Here is a 17,925-nt window from a genome sequence, read left to right on the forward strand (position 1 = left end):
GCTGAAGTGTGCTTTCTGTGCGGGCCGCTAGTAACAGTGTAAGCAGTGGAAAAGCCAGAGTTCACCTGTTAGCACCTGTATCTGTTCATAACTGTTTATAGCCCTCTTCAGTTGGAACTTGGAACAACCAGCAGTCCCCACACCATTCTTAATACTCTTAGGCAAGTGTTAAACCTCACTATGACCTTAATATTCAGTGTGATTGTAACAGAGTGCACTAGTGCCCAGCTTTCTATGGGTAATTTTATATTTCTCTGCAATAAATATTGTTTAATGAAGGGTAAACAGAGGCTCAAAGCTCTGTTTGAATGTTGGTTGTACCATACCGTCCATGGTACTTGCTGACTGTATTTGTGCACTTTAACATGCATAAAAGTGTTACTTTACAGAGTATGAAGCTTGCTAAGCTGCTCTGGTTTGTTGGCAGATGTGCTTTGCCAGTTCTGTCTCTGCATATTAAGATATAGGGGGAGTGTCTGAACAGTTGAAGTGCTATTCTGAGTGGTCTGCAGATACGTAGGAAAATAGTCTCGGGTCTTAATTTATTTATATATTTTATTTATATGCTGTTTTACATAGGTGTTTTATCCAGCATGAGTGTGTGTATGTATGTGTATAAAGAAAATGGCAAATGATGTGCATTAGTAGATGTTTTCTGTGAACATACCTTTGCTTGTTAGTGTGATCTCTAGGGTGGGGCACGTATGTCAGTGTACATACATGCTTGCGTAGCTTCATGTGGAAAAGAATTGATGCAGAAGCCTGCAGTTACACAGACCTCAGTGGGAGTGATGGAGAAGGTCTTTGATAGGGAGAGGGACTTGCTACTTGTATCAGTAGTTGGCCGACTTCTGACATGGCTTGTCCTGAATACAGTTAGAGTCCTTGGAGCATTTCCAGCAGGGGTGTAATGAGGTCTCAGGGAACTGATGCTTTATTTTGCCACAGGGAGTAGAAATGTACAGCAACTGATTCTCCTTCCTACTTTTTCCCAGTCATCTCCCTTACTGAGAGCTGCTCCTCCCACCACCCTGCTGCTGTTAGTGTATTTTGAGCCATATTCTGTCTTAACTGCTGTGCTTGCTTTTTTTTTTCATTTTTCTTCCCGTGAGGAAGAGCACTTGTTAGAATAATGAAGATCGAAGAGAGTGGTTCTCACAGTGACTTTGACATGGAGTGAAGTGAGGCAGTGGCAGTGTGATCGCTGAAATTAAGTTCTTTCATAACAGTACTGACATTGTAGCACAGCTTTCTTTATAATCTCTTCTTCTTTGACCAGCCTTATGCTTCTGGCTTGGCCACCAGGCTTGCATAATCATATATGCAAATGCAGTATGTTATGGTAAGGTCAGATGAACTGAGTACTCCGGGGCAAAGTTTTCTGTTTGCACTAGTTGTAAGTTTAGTACAAATTTACTGCACTTGCATGTGCTATTGGTTTTTTATTAATTTTTGTTCCATACTTGCATTACACTTAAAGACTGGTTTTTAGGTAGCATTTAAGTATGTGAAGGAGCACTTGAGAAAGAAGCAGAGAACAAAACTTAGAAGCTATTACATGTGTAACTCTAGTAGGCTTGAGGAAGTGGCCTTTAGCAATGTGGATGGTGTAAGTGAATGAGACGCCTTTCCAACAAACACCTAAGTATCTGCTGCAGATTACATCAAGTTAAGACAAGGAACTTGTCATTTAAAGTGCTTCAGTTAAAAAACAAACCCAAAAAACTTAAATTGCATTGATTAAACATATTTTTCCTGATATCTTTGAGTAGGTCTTATTTTTAAGTAGTATCTTTTTTCAAATACCTCTTACTAGTGGAAGGCTGAATATAATATTGTCATTATTTAGTTGATAGTTTCAAAATAATATCTGCAGAACTGTATTTTCAGATGTGGCAACATCAAATACTACCAAACATGCATTTCTTGTCTGACATAAAAGCAGTGGAGACTCTTATTCCCATTAGCATCTTGTTTTGTAAAGACAAAAATCAGTATTTATTCAGTGAAATCTGTAATACTTTAAAAACTCTACTTTTTTTTTTCCAAGTGGGCTAACTTGAAACTGAAGAGAACTTTGAAAATGAAACTTAGATTTTTGGTTGGTGAGACAACATAAATAAAAAATACAGAGAAATAAAATGCAATTATAAAGAAAACAGTCTTTTAACTTACTAAGCAACTAAAGAATAAAAAATATTTGTTTTACAATATGCATCAGCTTTTTCACATGTACCTCATTTTTTCCTCTTTTGATGAGTAACAAAAGTGAACAGTTATCTTTATGCTGGCCTGGAGCATCAGCTTACTGATGGAGTCAGGAGGAAGTGTTCATCTGTGATTCCATCCAGCAAGGAAGTTGCATTGTTTATTTACAGGAGACTAAATATTTCAGAAAAGTTACCCTCTGTTAAACACTTCCATCTAGTATTGCTTGGCAAAGAGATGATAAAAGTTAAATGGCCTTCTTCCCACCATTTTCTTTTGCTTTCCCTGCTTGCTAAGTCTGCTCATTAAAAATTCATTAGCCTGGACTCACTCTTGCAATTCCATCTGTCTTTTCTGTGTAAATTGTACACTCTGTCATGCTGATCTGGTCAGAGCTAGTTGCTGGAGTTGCCTGTTGTCGTTTCTCAGTAATTCATTTGTGATCTTCTTCATTTTTAAATGGTAGTTTCCTGGATCATGGTTGTTTTGTTTAAAGCTGCGTTAATAACAAGAATTAACAAACTGCTTAAATAGTTCTTGCTTCTTGCAGTAGGAACATATTGTGAGAAACTTACTCTTCTTTTGCAAAACATGTCATAATTCCTTCTTCTGTATAAACCAAATGGTATTTATTGTCCAGTATACTGGATTGCTGAAGGGTTTAATACTTCATCTGTTGACAAGACACACATACCCTCCCATTCTATAGTCATTTTTACTGGTGGTTTTGTGGACTGTTGTTTTGCATCACATCCTGAAGTTACTGCACTGACTTTATTAATTCAGTAATATCCATTCATCTGTTTTTTTGAAGCCTGCAGGATCATAACATATGCTTTATGCATAATTTCATTTTCTTGCATGTGATTTTGAGGAAGAAAAAAATCTGTGCTGAACTTTGTTCTCACTCCATCTGAATGTTGATTCATGTGGTGCAACAATTTAATATTACTTCCGTTCTCTTTTTCTTCAGCTTAGAGTAGTTTGGAATTTCTCCTAAGGAACATCAAGAGTTGGTGAAGAATGTGTATAGCTTGTTGATCCCTTTCATGATCTTGTTCTCTGTGGTTATTTTTTCTTAACCCCCTTTCCTGTCTCTACAAACATGGTATTAGTCTGCAAAACATAACTATTATATTGGACCTTCAAGAGCATGGTGAAGCAACATTAGTTTAAGTCCCTTCAGCTAAAGGTAGAGAGCATTCATAAAAACAGCCATCTGGGTGTGGCAGTATGTGCAACAGTATCACCAGCTTGCACTGGAAGAACCTACAAGCTGCATACATCTGCCAAGTCTATGGCCTGGCTGCCCCAGCCGTAGGAAAAAAAATGTGGCACCTTTTGTGGATACTTTTACATAGCTCAATTTTAGCTTGTTTTTTCCCTTTCAACTAAATAATTGGGCTGTTTTAGGTGCAGATTGGAAATAATTATTTCCAGAAGACTTTGCTCTACAAGTGCGTAATTCCATCAGCATATTTCAGTGACAGAGAAACAAAATGGTATTTCCAAGAGCACACACTATAGATATGTGAATTTCTTCTTGGACTGCAGGGTAAGATGCAGACCTTATTCTTTCCCTTTGCAAATAGACACAATTAAAATAACTAAAAATGTGTGCTGACTTCATATGTACTGGGTGACTTTGCTTACTCCTGATGTTTGGTAGACAAACATTACATCTTTTAAGTATGGTTTATATATTAAGTAACGACAGCACAGAGATGGGGAAGTGTCAAAACAGGCTTGATATCCCTATATGTTTGACTCTTTTACAGAATTGGTATCACTGAGTCTATTGCCATCTTTCCATTCTGCCATCCGCTTATTGCAGTTATGAGCATTTTATCAATGAGATACATCTTTGTGGTTCTTAACAAATGGTACTACCTGCAGGCTTGGCATGTAGGAAGAAAAAAACCTGTTCTTAAAAAAAGTAAAATAAAACCAGTAGTTGGATGGACAGAAACGTAATGCTTATCCTAAAAAACCGGCATCTGCTCAAATCAGTTCACATTCTAGTTGAGAAGATAAGTAACAATGGAAATACCAATTTACAGAGAACCAATTCTTTTGCTGAGAGCAATTTACTGTGGTGGTTTCAAAATGCAGGCTTTCTACGAAGTGTAAACGTGTCAAGGGAAACTCCTCTTCATCTTTTTTTTGTCTTCTTTAAATATTGAGTAATTAATGTTGATATTTTTTGGTCATTTACATTTCTTTCCTCAGAAAGACAGTAATAAGTTTAACAGAAAAAATAACATGATCAGGAAAAAAAAGAAAAAACATAGTGCAGTAAGGGCACATGGCAAGAGTGCATATATTCCAATAACAATGCATGTATTAGCATGGTGTGATGTTAGACATTAGTGTGTCATACATGTCTCTTTTTCATTTGTCCCATGCTAATCTTTGAGTGGTATCTGACACCTTTGTGAAAATTTCAGTAATCGGAGAGTCTTTATATTTGCAAAATGTGGAGTTTTTGATGTTTCTTATCCTCAACAACTATCCAAAGCATAGTAACGTATTTTTTCACGTAATACAATGATTTATAGTAGTTAACCTAGTACTTCTATTCATTGTTCCTTCTCTCTGTGTTTTAGAAAATTTTCCCAGTATTTAGCTGGATTGGGACAGATTAATTTCTATACAGAGCCTGCTTTATAATCTAAGGCAAATCAATAACATCTTAGAAAATCTTAACGAAGTGAACTGTATTCTGTAAGCACTTCTGGTGTGTCAAGTGAACCCTCTTGGTAACTATTATTTTCACTTGTTTTCCATACTTCCTAAATATATGAAGCAGCAGCAAAGAAAAGGATATCCCATCTTGTTCCTCTTCTCCTTGTTTTGATTCTGTAGTAAGTGTTTAATCAATTCTCTTGAATTGGCATCACTCTGTCATTCTCTTTGAGAAGCAAGAACGCAATGCGATCTGAAGAAATGATCTTTCTAAACTGAAATACTGTTTTGTTTCCGTATTATGATTGATGCTGAGAATTACCCATGAGCTTATACCACTACACAGCAATGAACATAATAGTGGTTATCTAATGCCTTATAACCACAGAAATGGCCTAAAAATGCAGTCTAAAAGTTTAAAATATGTATTTTTAGGTAATGGCATCTACACTCACTGATGCTGTATCTCAAATGATTTCTTTTGTAGAAGTCTTCTAAATAATGTTTCTCTCTCTTTTTTTACCAGATAAGGAGACAAAGCATGTTGAAACCATGTGGCAGCTTGAGTAACTCACATGAAAAGTTTTGGGAAAGAACAGCTGAATGCGTAACATGCTGAGTTTTGGACCTCTGCCTGTGGAGCTGGCCACTCATTCCTCTCACCAGCTAGCCGTGGCGTTTCCTTGAGCTTCTGATGTTTATGGCACCAGCTTCTGATGCTACTGTTGCTTTCAGGTGTCTGTTGGATTTCTTGTTTTTAGGGCTATTCCTCACACTGGAGCACAGAAGTGGAAGTTCTGCAGTTTCAGGCTGGAACTTCCTGACTTGAAGGCTTTTCTACTCTGATTTTCCTTTGTACTGTTTTTGGCCAGTGAGGGTATTGTTCATCAGTGAACTCCGGCCTCCTTCCCTTCTGCCTGTAGTTACTCTTCAAAAGTTGATTGCTTTTTGTTACTAGGGCACACACCCATGTTTCAAACAGAAGTAAATTAATTCTAAAAGCCGTGTTCTGAGAAGAGCCTTTATGTTGATTTCAAGTTCTTAAGGCTTTTTTAACTCAAAAAGTACATGAAGGCATTTCTTCCTCCCTGCCTGTTCTTAGGGCATGTATTCCTGTGGCAAGTGATTGTTGGTTTTGGTTTTTTGTTGTTGTTTATGTGTGACTAGATAATATGATTCGTTTCTAACCATGCTGTATGACTATTTATACTTTTTCTAGCATTTACTTGCACCTTTTCTGGCATCATTTCAGCTTTTTAACAGAATGGGTTGAGTTTTTCTAGAAGGTTACTGGTAAGATTTCTGAAGTGCAGGGTAAAAATCGGGTTTATTTAACTGTTCCTGTGCTTTTTTTAGGTTTCTTGGCTAAAACTGCTGGGTAACCAGAAGATTTAATGCAAAATCTTTCTGCGCTATGCCTCCAGTAACCATGGTTCCTGATGGTGCAGGAACTATAATTTCTTAAGGAATTGTCATGAATATCTTTGAGTGGCTGAAACCTCAAGATATTTGTTGTCTCGCTGCTAGATATGGTGCTAAAGTAGGAAGCAACAACTGCGTCTGCTAAACTGAAAGTTTTAATTGACTTCATAAATATATTTCAAGGTCAAACATAGTGGGCAACATTCTTGAGTTTCAAGTGGATGTTTTTTTCAGTCAAAAATGTTGGTGTTTGGTTTGCTTCAGTATTTTAATCCTTTATTTAGCTTGTGCTGTATTACCTGTATTGATAAGTTCAAAATGCTGAAAAGCTGACTGGATGAAGTGTACTTAAGATGCTTATAAGAATCTTACGCTGTATTCATTAAATGCTAGTATACTGTTTCCTTTGTTAGAAATACATTAGAATAAAATAGTATGAGTCTGGTTGATTGTGAATAAGACAACAGTTTTTTTTGGGGGGGTGAGGGGAGGAGTATTGGTGATGACCTATACAGACAGCTGTTGAAAAGAATGGCATCCTGGCTGTGAGTCTAAAGCAAGCTGTCTTCACATCTGGAAGAGGGAAGCATTGCAGTACCATTAGTAGATCAGGTCTGGTCTGTGGTCGTGCCTAACTGAAGTAGTAGCTGTTAGACATGTTTTTGAAAAGCTTTGTTTACTGTGATTATTGTCAATAGAAAAAATACACAGCTGAATATGGGAGAAGTTGCTGTGGATGTGCTAATGGACGTAGATGGCCTCAGGGGTGAGGGACTATAAGGAAGATAATGGGCTAAAAGGATGAAAAAATGCAAGGATGCTTCTCTTCTGTGTGCAATACTACTCAAGAATGTTTTTAACATCTAATAATATCAGGAATATATTTATGGTACCTTTTATAAAAAAAAAACCACCCAAGTTAGTTTTAAAAGGCCGATGTCAGTGACAGTTTTGTTATGCAGAGCATAAGACAAGGCTAAATAGAGAAGTACTGGTGATGACTTCTGGGTGATAGAAAATCTCATTTCTGCGATCCTCTCTCAAGTCCTCATGTTGCATAAAGGCTCTATTTCTGATCAAGCTCTGTTTTATTTTTAGGAGGATAGCATTGTGTTTAAAATGGAAATTGACATAAATGGAGAGTCCAGAACTACCTTATCCACCCTCCCTGTGCCTCTTCCAGAGGTGAGTCCTGTGGGCAGGATGGAAACAGAGAAGCCCCGCTGTTCCAGTACCCCCTGCTCACCAATGCGACGGACAGTTGCGGGATATCAGATCCTTCACATGGATTCTAACTACCTGGTTGGCTTCACGACCGGAGAAGAGCTGCTAAAATTAGCCCAGAAGTGTACAGGAAGTGAAGAGAATAAAGGGGAATCTGGGCCAAACTTATGCTCCAGACAGCTTGATTCAGGACTTACACGTTCCTCCCGTTTGTACAAAACTAGAAGTAGGTACTATCAGCCATATGAGATCCCAGCAGTTAGTGGAAGGAGGAGGAGACGGATGCCTAGCTCAGGGGATAAATACACTAAGGTTTTACCATATGAACCTTACAAGGCACTTCATGGTCCCCTGCCGCTTTGCCTTTTAAAAGGTAAAAGGGCTCATTCAAAATCCTTGGACTACCTCAATTTAGACAAAATGAGCATTAAGGAACCTGCTGACACAGAAGTGCTACAGTACCAACTCCAACACCTTACCCTTAGAGGGGATCGTATGTTTGCAAGAAATAACACATGAGCTATCAGCTTGAATTTAGAACTGATTTCTGATTATTTCTCTGTTGCTGCAAAAATCCTCTGTTGTACTGTGTACATGACTGTCCACATTGTAGGTGGTTGTATCAGCTGTTAGCAGAAAGTAATTTATTTGAATAGAATCTTGGCAATGCAATGTGTTGACATCGGAGGGAGAATTTCTCGGAAGGAGAAATCCCTCCTGAGCAAGCAGCTTCTGAAGCAAATCTGACTGCAACTGGTGGATATTTCTTTGGACACCTTTTAACAAAAAGCAGCTTTCCGTTTTTGGGGTCTGGGGTTATTTTTGTACAGTTAGATCTAGTATTTACAGTACTTAAACACTGAAAAATTGGTGATGTCTGCTTGGTTGTTGCTAATTTTGGCTTGATGTTAGAAACTGCTCTTGGATAAGTACTCAAGTTTAGAAGGTTTTTTTGGTTTTACTTTTTTTCTGTATTCTAGAGTAAAATGTGTGTACTCTTTTTTGGGGTGGGGGTTTACATCATGGAGAGGAAAGTGAGCTTGGCTAAATTGGATCACTTGCTATTAAACAATCCAGTTCAAACACTTTCAAACTGCGTTTGCATTGGCAGTGAGTGAGAGTGAGAATCACACTCGTAAAACCTTTGGTACTTGACTCCTGTTAAATTACCTTTTAGTTTCTTCATGGAAGCAATTGCTTTGGCTCCTCTGTTCTATAAAACTTGTTTAGGATAAGTATTTGGGTTATTAAAAAGAAATATTTTTGTGAGTGAGGATTTTTTTTTTTAGTGGGATTTATTTTTTACATTCTCTTGATTTATAAACAAGGATTCACTAAGATTCCAGTAAATACACTGGAATGTCTGCATTGGTATGTCAATGGTTTTTATTTTAATTAATGATTGTTTTATGTATAGTAACAGAAGTCGTCAAATAAATTCAGTATTGCTTTGGAAATTCAGTTGATCTGAAGCACTGAACACTTGAGATCTGGAAGGCTGATTTTTTTTTTTTAGTGCAAGTGAAGTATTTCTGTATCAGCATTGTAGAGATGATCCTGGATTCAGAGTAGTTTGAATACACTGGCTTACTTTTGTTACTTAAGAATTTTTTTATCCAAACATGACATCAAATTCAGTTTTGACAGCTGTATTCCTAGATGTATTTAGAACATTTTAGTAACTTATGTTTAAAATGAAAAATAGTTTTCAGACCTTTTTTTAGGTGCAATCTTACTGAAACAGTGTGCAACTTGGTTTTGGCTGATGACTTCTGAAGAAGTTAAAAATAAGACCACATTGTTCTGAAACATGAATTATTTGATCAGTTGTTTCTGATATAATTAAGATTTTGTTTGTTTATCATTAAGAATGAGTAGAACGCACTAGTTAGTGCATGCACTGTGGAAAATGAAGAGTTCTTCTCATTCTGTCACTTACTCCACAGTTGTAAATGAATGCAGCCCAGTAGTCTGCATTTTGCTGGTATGGTTGTCTTTTTTAGGTTTATTAGAATCTTTGCAACAAACTGATGTGTATTTTTGAAAGTTAACTAAACCTGTGTAAATTTAATGTGTTGAACGATGATCTTGAAAGAAAAATCTTCCTATATTGTCTTTAGTTTGAAAAATGTAATATGGTCAGATGCCAAAGAGATGGGGATTTTGTTTAAGGAATAAACACCACTGTTAATTAAAATACTCTATGAAACTGTATTTCTGGCTGAAAAATAAAAAGGGTGGTATAAACACCTATTGTTGTGGAGTCTTTTGCTGTGTAGGAGAAAGAGGACATTTAAAAAATACAACTTCAGACCAGGGATCATTTAAAAACAGCTTTAAAGCGGGGATCTTGGAGTTTGTGAAATAGATGCTTAGATATGTTACTTTATTTCAGGAAATGGGCTGTGCAATTATTAATGTTTTGTGCATATTTCTAATGTCATCCTGTGCTGTAATTCTGTAGCTGCACTAATAGAGAGCTTGATGGCTATCTAGGCAAGTTCAAGCATGCAAAATGTTAGCACTTTATCTGTTTCATGATTTGCTTTTGAAAGTGCTTACGTGTGGTAGTATTGTTTCCTTAAGTTGTACACACTTGCAACTCAGAGCATATCCTCATTCAAGAGCCCAATGTTTTTCAGGTTTAATTTGCAATGTTCTTTATCAGAACTCTTATATCCACTAGGACGTCCTGTTTTTACCTCTAAATTAAGCAAAATCTCAGCTAAATGAAAGCTTTTGATCATGTCCATTAAACTAGTCTGTTAAAATCAAAGATGAGATGGTTCTTCAGACTACTAAAATGAAATTGAATATGAAACAATACTGACCTTTCACAGTGAGTTCTCACTGTTCTTGTAATGAATTTAAAAAAAAAAAAGGGCATTTAAAAATGTTTCCTTGTCAGCTGTTTCCTAATTCCGGACGATTAAGAGAATGAAGGTAGAAACGATAACAGCATAGTAGCGCAAATCTTATATTTAGCAGACCACTAACACCAAAGCAGATCTGGAATCGAGTACAAATGTGTAAGCCGAGGTAGAGACAGATCTTAAATTCAGGCACACTGCTGGCATTTAAAAAAAAAAACAAAACAAAAAAAACAAAACAAAGAAAACAACAACAAAAAAGGATTGGTATTAAATCCATTCTTTATTTCAGTGTTTTCTTTCTTCATTTCAGGTACAAACTTGTAACTACTCCTGCCCTGCTGTGTTACGGTTTGTATTTACATCTGTACACAGTACCTAACTGGCCTTATGGTTTCCTGTACCTTCTTTTTGTCCATCCATTGAATGCTGACTTATACTCGGCTCTCTTGGGTGATGATCTCTTTTCCTGACCGTGTTTACTGTAATGGGAATTGTTAATTGCAGACTAGGGCTACTAGACAACATTGCAAAATAAGTAAGAGAGAGGCTTTTAGAATTTTCAAAAACTGCTCTCCTGGATGTGTTTTTTCTGCTGGGAAGAACAGGAATGGGGAAGGATTATTTTTAAACTGCTGAAAGCGCAGATGTTCCTGTCTGAACATGGAGAAATGTTCTCAGTAGTTCAGGGCTTGGACCATAAATAATTTCATTATTATGTGGGCAAATAAGAGAAGAGGACAAGTGTAGTTTTTAAGAATTGCAAGAGAAGAGCTGAAAGGCTATAAATTGCATAAAAAACCTTCCAAAATCTACAATATCTGCAGAAACACCAGCTACTTAGTTTCAGTAAAGCTAGGTGGTGTCAGGCTGTACAATTTGCTTTTGAAGAAGTGAAAAAGCTAGCCAGAATACAAAACTGGTCTGAAAAAAAAATGTAAGTGGGTATCAAAGTCTGTTTTCATTTGATAAAGCACAAGATTCAGTTTAAAAAAAAGAAAAAAAGTGTTCAGGTGAATACTAAGCTAATGTCAAGTCTTCTGGATCAAAGGAATGTAGTAGTAGAAAGGAAAATACTACCTATAATATAGACTAAGCAAAGAATTCTTAATGGATAAGATAACTGTTGGTACCATTGAAGAGAGTTAAAAACAAGGAATCTGAAATGGAAATTATCCAACATAGTCCAATTTTGATGTTCTGGATGTTTGGGAGGGTGGTCTGGCTGAAGTAATTTATTAATGTAAAATTTCATCTTAGAGGAATGTGTGCTAAAAGGAGACAATAGGAAAAATGATGCACAGTAAGAATATAAGAAGAAAACCAGGAAAAAATTCTTTGAGGAAGACTATAGTGGAGCTACATTACAGAAATGTAACTAAGTTGTTAAGCTTTTGTAGGAAAAATGCAGAGCTAAAATTGAAAAATGCAGGTTTATTACAATGTTAATAACTTTAAATTAGACAATGTAAAAGTTGTCAGCCAACAGTAAAAGTGCACATTTCTTTGTGTGTTGCCTAAGCAGTTGGCAAATACAGCTTTATTGATGATTCTTTCTGGGCACTAACTGTTTGCATGAGTGGTTTTCAGTGATTTGATCTGTTAATTAGGACATCAGTTTACATGATGAGTGATTACACTGAACACTAGGAGTGGCTAAAACGTGTCCAATAGGACACGTGTTTTTATGGAACATCGGAAGAACACATTTAATAGTGTTCGGATTATTGATGATTTTGTTTTGTCTGTATTGCGCTACATTTTCTAGCCAGAGGTTAATTCCAACTTTCCAAGTCCTTGACAACCTTCAGACAGAATATTTTTTTCTTTTTTTCCCCCCAGTGATTTTGCTAGTTTGTTTTTTTCCCCCTCTTTCCTCTTTATTCCATCGTAAGAGCACTAAGGTCAAGCTGTATCTTCAGGTCTATAGAATATGGAAAACTTTCTTTTTTTGAAGGAGCAAGAGGGATCCCTAGTTGTCTGCAGTACTTGTTTCTGATCTTGTAAGAGCTAGGTATCATTGTTAAATATATGATACTTGAGCATAGACAACTTTCTGTGAGCTGCTTCTGTAAGTGTTTCCTTCTGACTCTTAATCATGGGTTCAGCTTGGGAGAGTGTAGGCTGTTGCAAGATGCTGATAACTGACCTATAAAGCATGACAGATTCATAAAAAAGGCCTTGTTTCCTTGCATCAGAGTGATGACTTCCATCAACCAACAACCACTTTACTTTCCTCCCCTATAATGCAAGGATCATTCTTAATGATGGTACTCCCTTAGAAGTTGCCTTTGGTTGCTGCATCTGGTGGCAGTACTTAAGATTTGAGTGCTGCTGCTCCAGTGATGTAAGTGCTAAACCTAATCTTTTGCATTTTTGTAGGGCAGCTCAAGGGAGGGAACATAACCCTAGTGTTTCAATACCGAGTCAGTCTTGCATCTTCCTTAACTTACCTTTAGTAGTTTGGTCGAGAATGGCATCAAGGCAAACCTACAGAGGAACTTTCTAGGCCACATTAGAAGAGCTGAGGAAAGAAGACAGTGGGGAAAAATCCAGACTTGGCTGACTTGCAATGAAAACAAAAGGGAGGGGAAGGATATTAACTGATCCCATTCCACTCATGTTTAGGGGATGGTTGTCTAAATTTGCATATGCTTTATCTTAACTATCAAAGAATTGATTTGGACTGAAAAGAGGTTGAGGACAAAGGAGGAGAACTTTGTACAGTGCTTTTATTTCTGTGAAGAGTGGGAGAGCAGAAAGAATTCACTGGAATATATCAAGGAAAGGCTGGAGAAATAAATGGAAAACCTTGAAGAGGCAGTGCTGCAAGAGTAGGAAGAATGAAATAGTGTATTTTTTCAGTGTCAAAACAAGCAAAAACATGGAAGGAGATGGTCTGCTCATCTCAAATCTCTCTAGAAAGCAATTGTCCATATTTCTGGATGATTAAGGAGGATGATGGTACATTTTGGCAAAATGCCGTGGTTGGAGCTGGGCAGCAGTGAAGGTAGCAAGGAGATTTTGGCTATGTGTCTACATTTTCATACTCTAAGCTTGGCTGAAATTTAGAAGAGAGTTCTGAGGGAATAAAATAATCTTTATGCCATTTGAATATGATCTGAATTAAGATCCTGTGGCGTTTCTGTGATACTCTGCAGCTCTACACAGTGACAATAAGTAGATGGTGCAATTTCATAGTTATTTGACAAAGCAAAGTGTAAGAAGCTGCCTGAGCAAGAAGAAAACTTTTGTCTGTTATATTCCTTTGTTATTATTTGCAGTTTAAAAAAAAAGGAGAGAGCTTCAAGCTTTTTTATTCATTCTGGTATAAATGCCAACTATGATATCTGTAGGATTATTGCCCCATTTCATTTTGCCATTTTGCTAGACTCTTGCCTGCTGAAGCTTCTGCTGACCTGTTCTTTTTCTGTGAAGGAGACACAAGTGCTAAAATATGTAAGAACTTTGTGAACAGCATTAACAGCATGAACCCTATGAAAAATTGAGCAAGCCATGATCCTCTGTAGTACTTTACAGTAACCAATTTTTCAGAAACTCAAAAAAAAATGTTCAAGAAAAGTGCTAGGTACTGACATGCTTTTAGAAGTCTATTTCAAGCCAGAAATACTGCAGTGTAGAGCTTCATGGTGTGAACTATGGTCTTGCAAAGTGATAAAACTACAGAGAGAGAGACGATGTAGTACACTGGAATATCAGGTGCCACAGCACCAACATTTTAAGTTAGATGAATCAGAGTGGGGAGAAGAATGCATTAAATGTAAGATTCATTTTTTTCTGACTTAGCTTAATGATTTAATGTTTTTTATTTTAATTGGGGCAAACATCTTCCAGTTTTTATGAGAGAAAATTGAAGGATATCCAAAATAGCTACAGCTCCAAGCAACTGACTGTATGCAAGATTTCTACCTCTCTCCCTATATTAATGTTTTCTGTGGACTTTAATTCTCTTTAATAGGGATTTATGTTCAGCAGACATTATTTCAGAGTTAGTTTTGGTAGAGAGATAATTGGAAAAAAACACTATCTGAGGAAGAAATGCTGATGGGAGTATCAGTTAAGATGATAAATAAACTTTCATGTAAATGGTGTCAGTCCTATTGACTTAATAACTTTGAAGTAGAACTGCAAGCAGCAAAAAAAAATCATTCATCACTCCAGGGAGCAGAGGCAGGACAAGATGATCTGTTCCAATCTAAATTACGTGAGATGCAGTCATGTTGCAGAGGTGATCATGTATTTCACAAAAGCTAATCTCAACATTTCAGAGGGGGTTTTAGAAGGCTGAATTAGCTAGTTATCATAGAATCATAGAGGTTGGAAAAGACCTTTAAGATCATCAAGTCCAGCCAGTTAACCTTCATCAAGTCCAACCACTTAACCTAACACTGCCAAGTCCACCGCTGAACCATGTCCTTAAGTGCCACATCTACCTGTCTTTTAAATACCTCCAGGGACGGTGACTCAATCACTTCCCTGGGCAGCCTGTTCCCATGCTGGATAGCCCTTTCAGTGAAGAAATACTTTCTAATATCCAATCTGAACCTCCCCTGATGCAACTTGAGGCTGTTTCTTCTTGTCCTATCACTTTTAGTTGGGAAAAGAGTCTGACACTTACCTTGCTACAACCTCCTTCCAGATATTTGTAGGCAGCGATGAGGGCTCCTCTCAGTCTCCTCCAGACTGAACAATCCCAGTTCCCTCAGCTGCTCTTCATAAGACTTGTTCTCCAGGCCCTTCACCATCTTCATTGCCCTTCTTTGGGCACGCTCCAGCAACTCAACATCCTTCGTGTAGTGAGGGGCCCAAAACTGAACATTGTATTTGAGGTGCAGCCTCACCAGTGCTAAGTATAGGGGGACAATTACTTCTCTAATCCTCCTGGCCACAGTATTTCTGATACAGGCCAGGATGCTGTTGGCCTCCTTGGCCACCTGGGCACATTGCTGTGTCATATTTAGCCACCTGTCGACCAACACTCCCAGATCCTTTTCTGCTGGGACAGCTTTCCAGACATTCTTCCCTGAGCCTGTAGCATTGCATGGGGTTGTTGTGACGCAAGTGCAGGACCTGGCACCTGGCCGTGTTGAATCTCATACAACTGGCCTCAGCCCACTGATCCAGCCTCTCCAGATCCCTCTGTAGAGCCTTTCTATCCTCAGGCACATCAACGCTCCTGCCCAGCTTGGTGTCATCTGCAGTCTTACTGAGGGTGCACTCAATCCCTTCATCCAGATAATTGATAGAGATATTAAGCAGAACTGGCCCGAATACTGAGCCCTGGGGAATACCTCTTGTGACCAGCCACCAACTGGATTTAACTCCAGTCACCATGACTCTATGGGCCTGGCCATCTAGCCAGTTTTTTACCCAGCGAAGAGTGCACCCATCCAAGCCATGAGGAGCCCGTTTCTCCAGGAGAATGCTGTGGGAAATGGTGTCAAAGGCTTTACCAAAGTCCAGATAGACAACATCCACAGTCTTTCCCTCATCCACTAAGCAGGTCACCTTGTTGTAGAAGGAGATGAGGTTAGTCAAGCAGTACCTGCCTTTCATAAAACCATGCTGACTGGGCCAGATCACCTGGTTGTCCTTGAGTGGTGGCACTCAAGATGATCTGCTTGATAACCTTCCCCACCACTGAGGTCAAACTGACAGGCCTGTAGTTCCCTGGATCCTCCTTCTGACCCTTCCTGTAGATGGGCGTCACATTTGCTCACCTCCAGTCAAGTGGAACCTCCCCAGTTAGCCAGGACTGCTGATAAATGATGGAAAGTAGCTTGGTAAGCAATTCTGCCACCTCCCTCAGTACCCTTGGGTGGAACCCATCCAGCTCCATAGACCTGTGTATGTCTAAGTGGTGTAGCAGGTCACTAACCATTTCCCCTCAGATTATGGGGGCTTCATTCTGCTCCCTGTCCCTGTCTTCCAGCACAGGGAGCTGGGTACCTCAAGAACAATTGGTCTTATTGTTACGGACTGAGGCAGAGAAGGCAGTAAGTACTTCAGCCTTTTCCTCAGCCTTTGTCACTGTGTGTCCCTCTGCATCCAGTAAAGGATGGAGATTCTCCTCAGCCTTCCTTTTGTTGCTAATGTATTTATAGAAATATTTTTATTGTCTTTTCACAGCAGTAACTGGTTTAAGTTCTATCTGGGCTTTGGCCCTTCTACTTTTCTCCCTGCATAACCTCATGACATCCTTGTAGTCCTCCCAAGTTGCCTGGCCCTTCTTCCACAGGTCATAAACTCTCTTTTTTTCCCTGAGTTCCAGCCAAAGCTCTCTGGTCAGCCAGCCTGGTCTTCTTCCCCACCAGCTCATCTTTGGGCACATAGTGATAGTCTGCTCCTGTGCCTTCAAGATTTCCTTCTTAAAGAATAAAATCATCAACTAGATAAGTTTCCACATGCTTGCATCTCAAGTTTGTCTGATGGTATCTGTGTTTCAGCAGCCATAAGTGTGAACTAGATATAGCCCTCTTTAAAACATCTTCAAAGGTTAAATGGTCAGCTGTGAAAGGAAAAGAGCATAGAAAGTGAGGAATTTTCATGGTGAGTTATGGGATTTATAAGAATTCCTCCAAGGTATGACTTTTAGGGTCATAGCTTTATCTTGGAAGGTAACTGCAGAACAAATATTCAAAATTGTAATGGGATGAAAAAAACTAAAGCCAAAGGCCTGAATTTATTCTTTGTTAAACTGATTTTACAGATTTAACCAAATCCTCCTTTTTCAGTCTGGGCTTCCAGAGAAGACCCAAGTCTTGTTAGGGAGTAGTGTCAATGGTGAAGCAAACAGCTGTTCCCACTGAGGATAGTTATGCCCTTGAGTGGTGATATTGGCACCTAAACTGCCACTAGCAAATCAAAGGAAAAGTTCACTGAGGTTCACTGAGGTCCTCCTGCTGTATCTTTTCAAGGTGATGCATGCTGTACTTGATCATGTAGCTAAGTTAGTAACTGTCTGAATATTCGATTCAAACCACTATTAAAATGTTTGTCTCATTTTTACAGTATTTGAGTGTTTTTATCTGCCTTCCAGTTATTAGAAGATCAGTGGTGAACTTGATATGACACTTTTTCTGTCTTGTTAGATCTAGGTTTTAACAAACTTATAGAGAAAAAAAGTCTTCCTTATTCTTACACATTCTTGAAATTTATTATATGCTTTATCACCAACTGCAGAGTAATCCAAGATGTTAATCAGTATTGAAATCGCTATGGCAATAATTGGTAACTTTTCTATCTGGCCTCAAAAAGGGAATTTTTTTCTAAATGCATATAAATGATGGCATGTTCCCTACTTGTACAATTTAGCCCTCAAGTCAATGGGAAAATGGCTATTGGTTTTACTGATAGAGGGTCTAAACTTCAGGAAAATGAAACTGTAATACCTATTTTGATGTCAAACCTCTCATCAGCTGCCTGCTTCCCCATTTTCTATTTTGTGGAGTTTTCATTGATTAATTTAGGATAACTTCAGCCAGAAGGCAAGACA

General features: G+C 38.2%; 1 protein-coding gene across 1 annotated transcript; it reads left to right on the forward strand.

Annotated features, from left to right (window-relative positions):
* The first annotated feature begins 7,434 nt into the window (after positions 1-7,434).
* On the forward strand, positions 7,435-8,058 carry LOC104624617 (UNC119-binding protein C5orf30 homolog). Its single transcript, XM_010292033.1, has one exon. It carries the CDS (start codon positions 7,435-7,437, stop codon positions 8,056-8,058), a length of 624 nt encoding a protein of 207 aa, XP_010290335.1.
* Positions 8,059-17,925: the final 9,867 nt, after the last annotated feature.

The sequence above is a fragment of the Phaethon lepturus genome, unplaced genomic scaffold, assembly GCF_000687285.1.
Source record: "Phaethon lepturus isolate BGI_N335 unplaced genomic scaffold, ASM68728v1 scaffold13650, whole genome shotgun sequence".
Taxonomy (NCBI): Eukaryota; Metazoa; Chordata; class Aves; order Phaethontiformes; family Phaethontidae; genus Phaethon; species Phaethon lepturus.

What these genes read in the sequence shown, in the direction of transcription:
- LOC104624617 (XM_010292033.1), top strand. Translation starts at nt 7,435, where the DNA reads ATGGAAATTGACATAAATGGAGAGTCCAGAACTACCTTATCCACCCTC.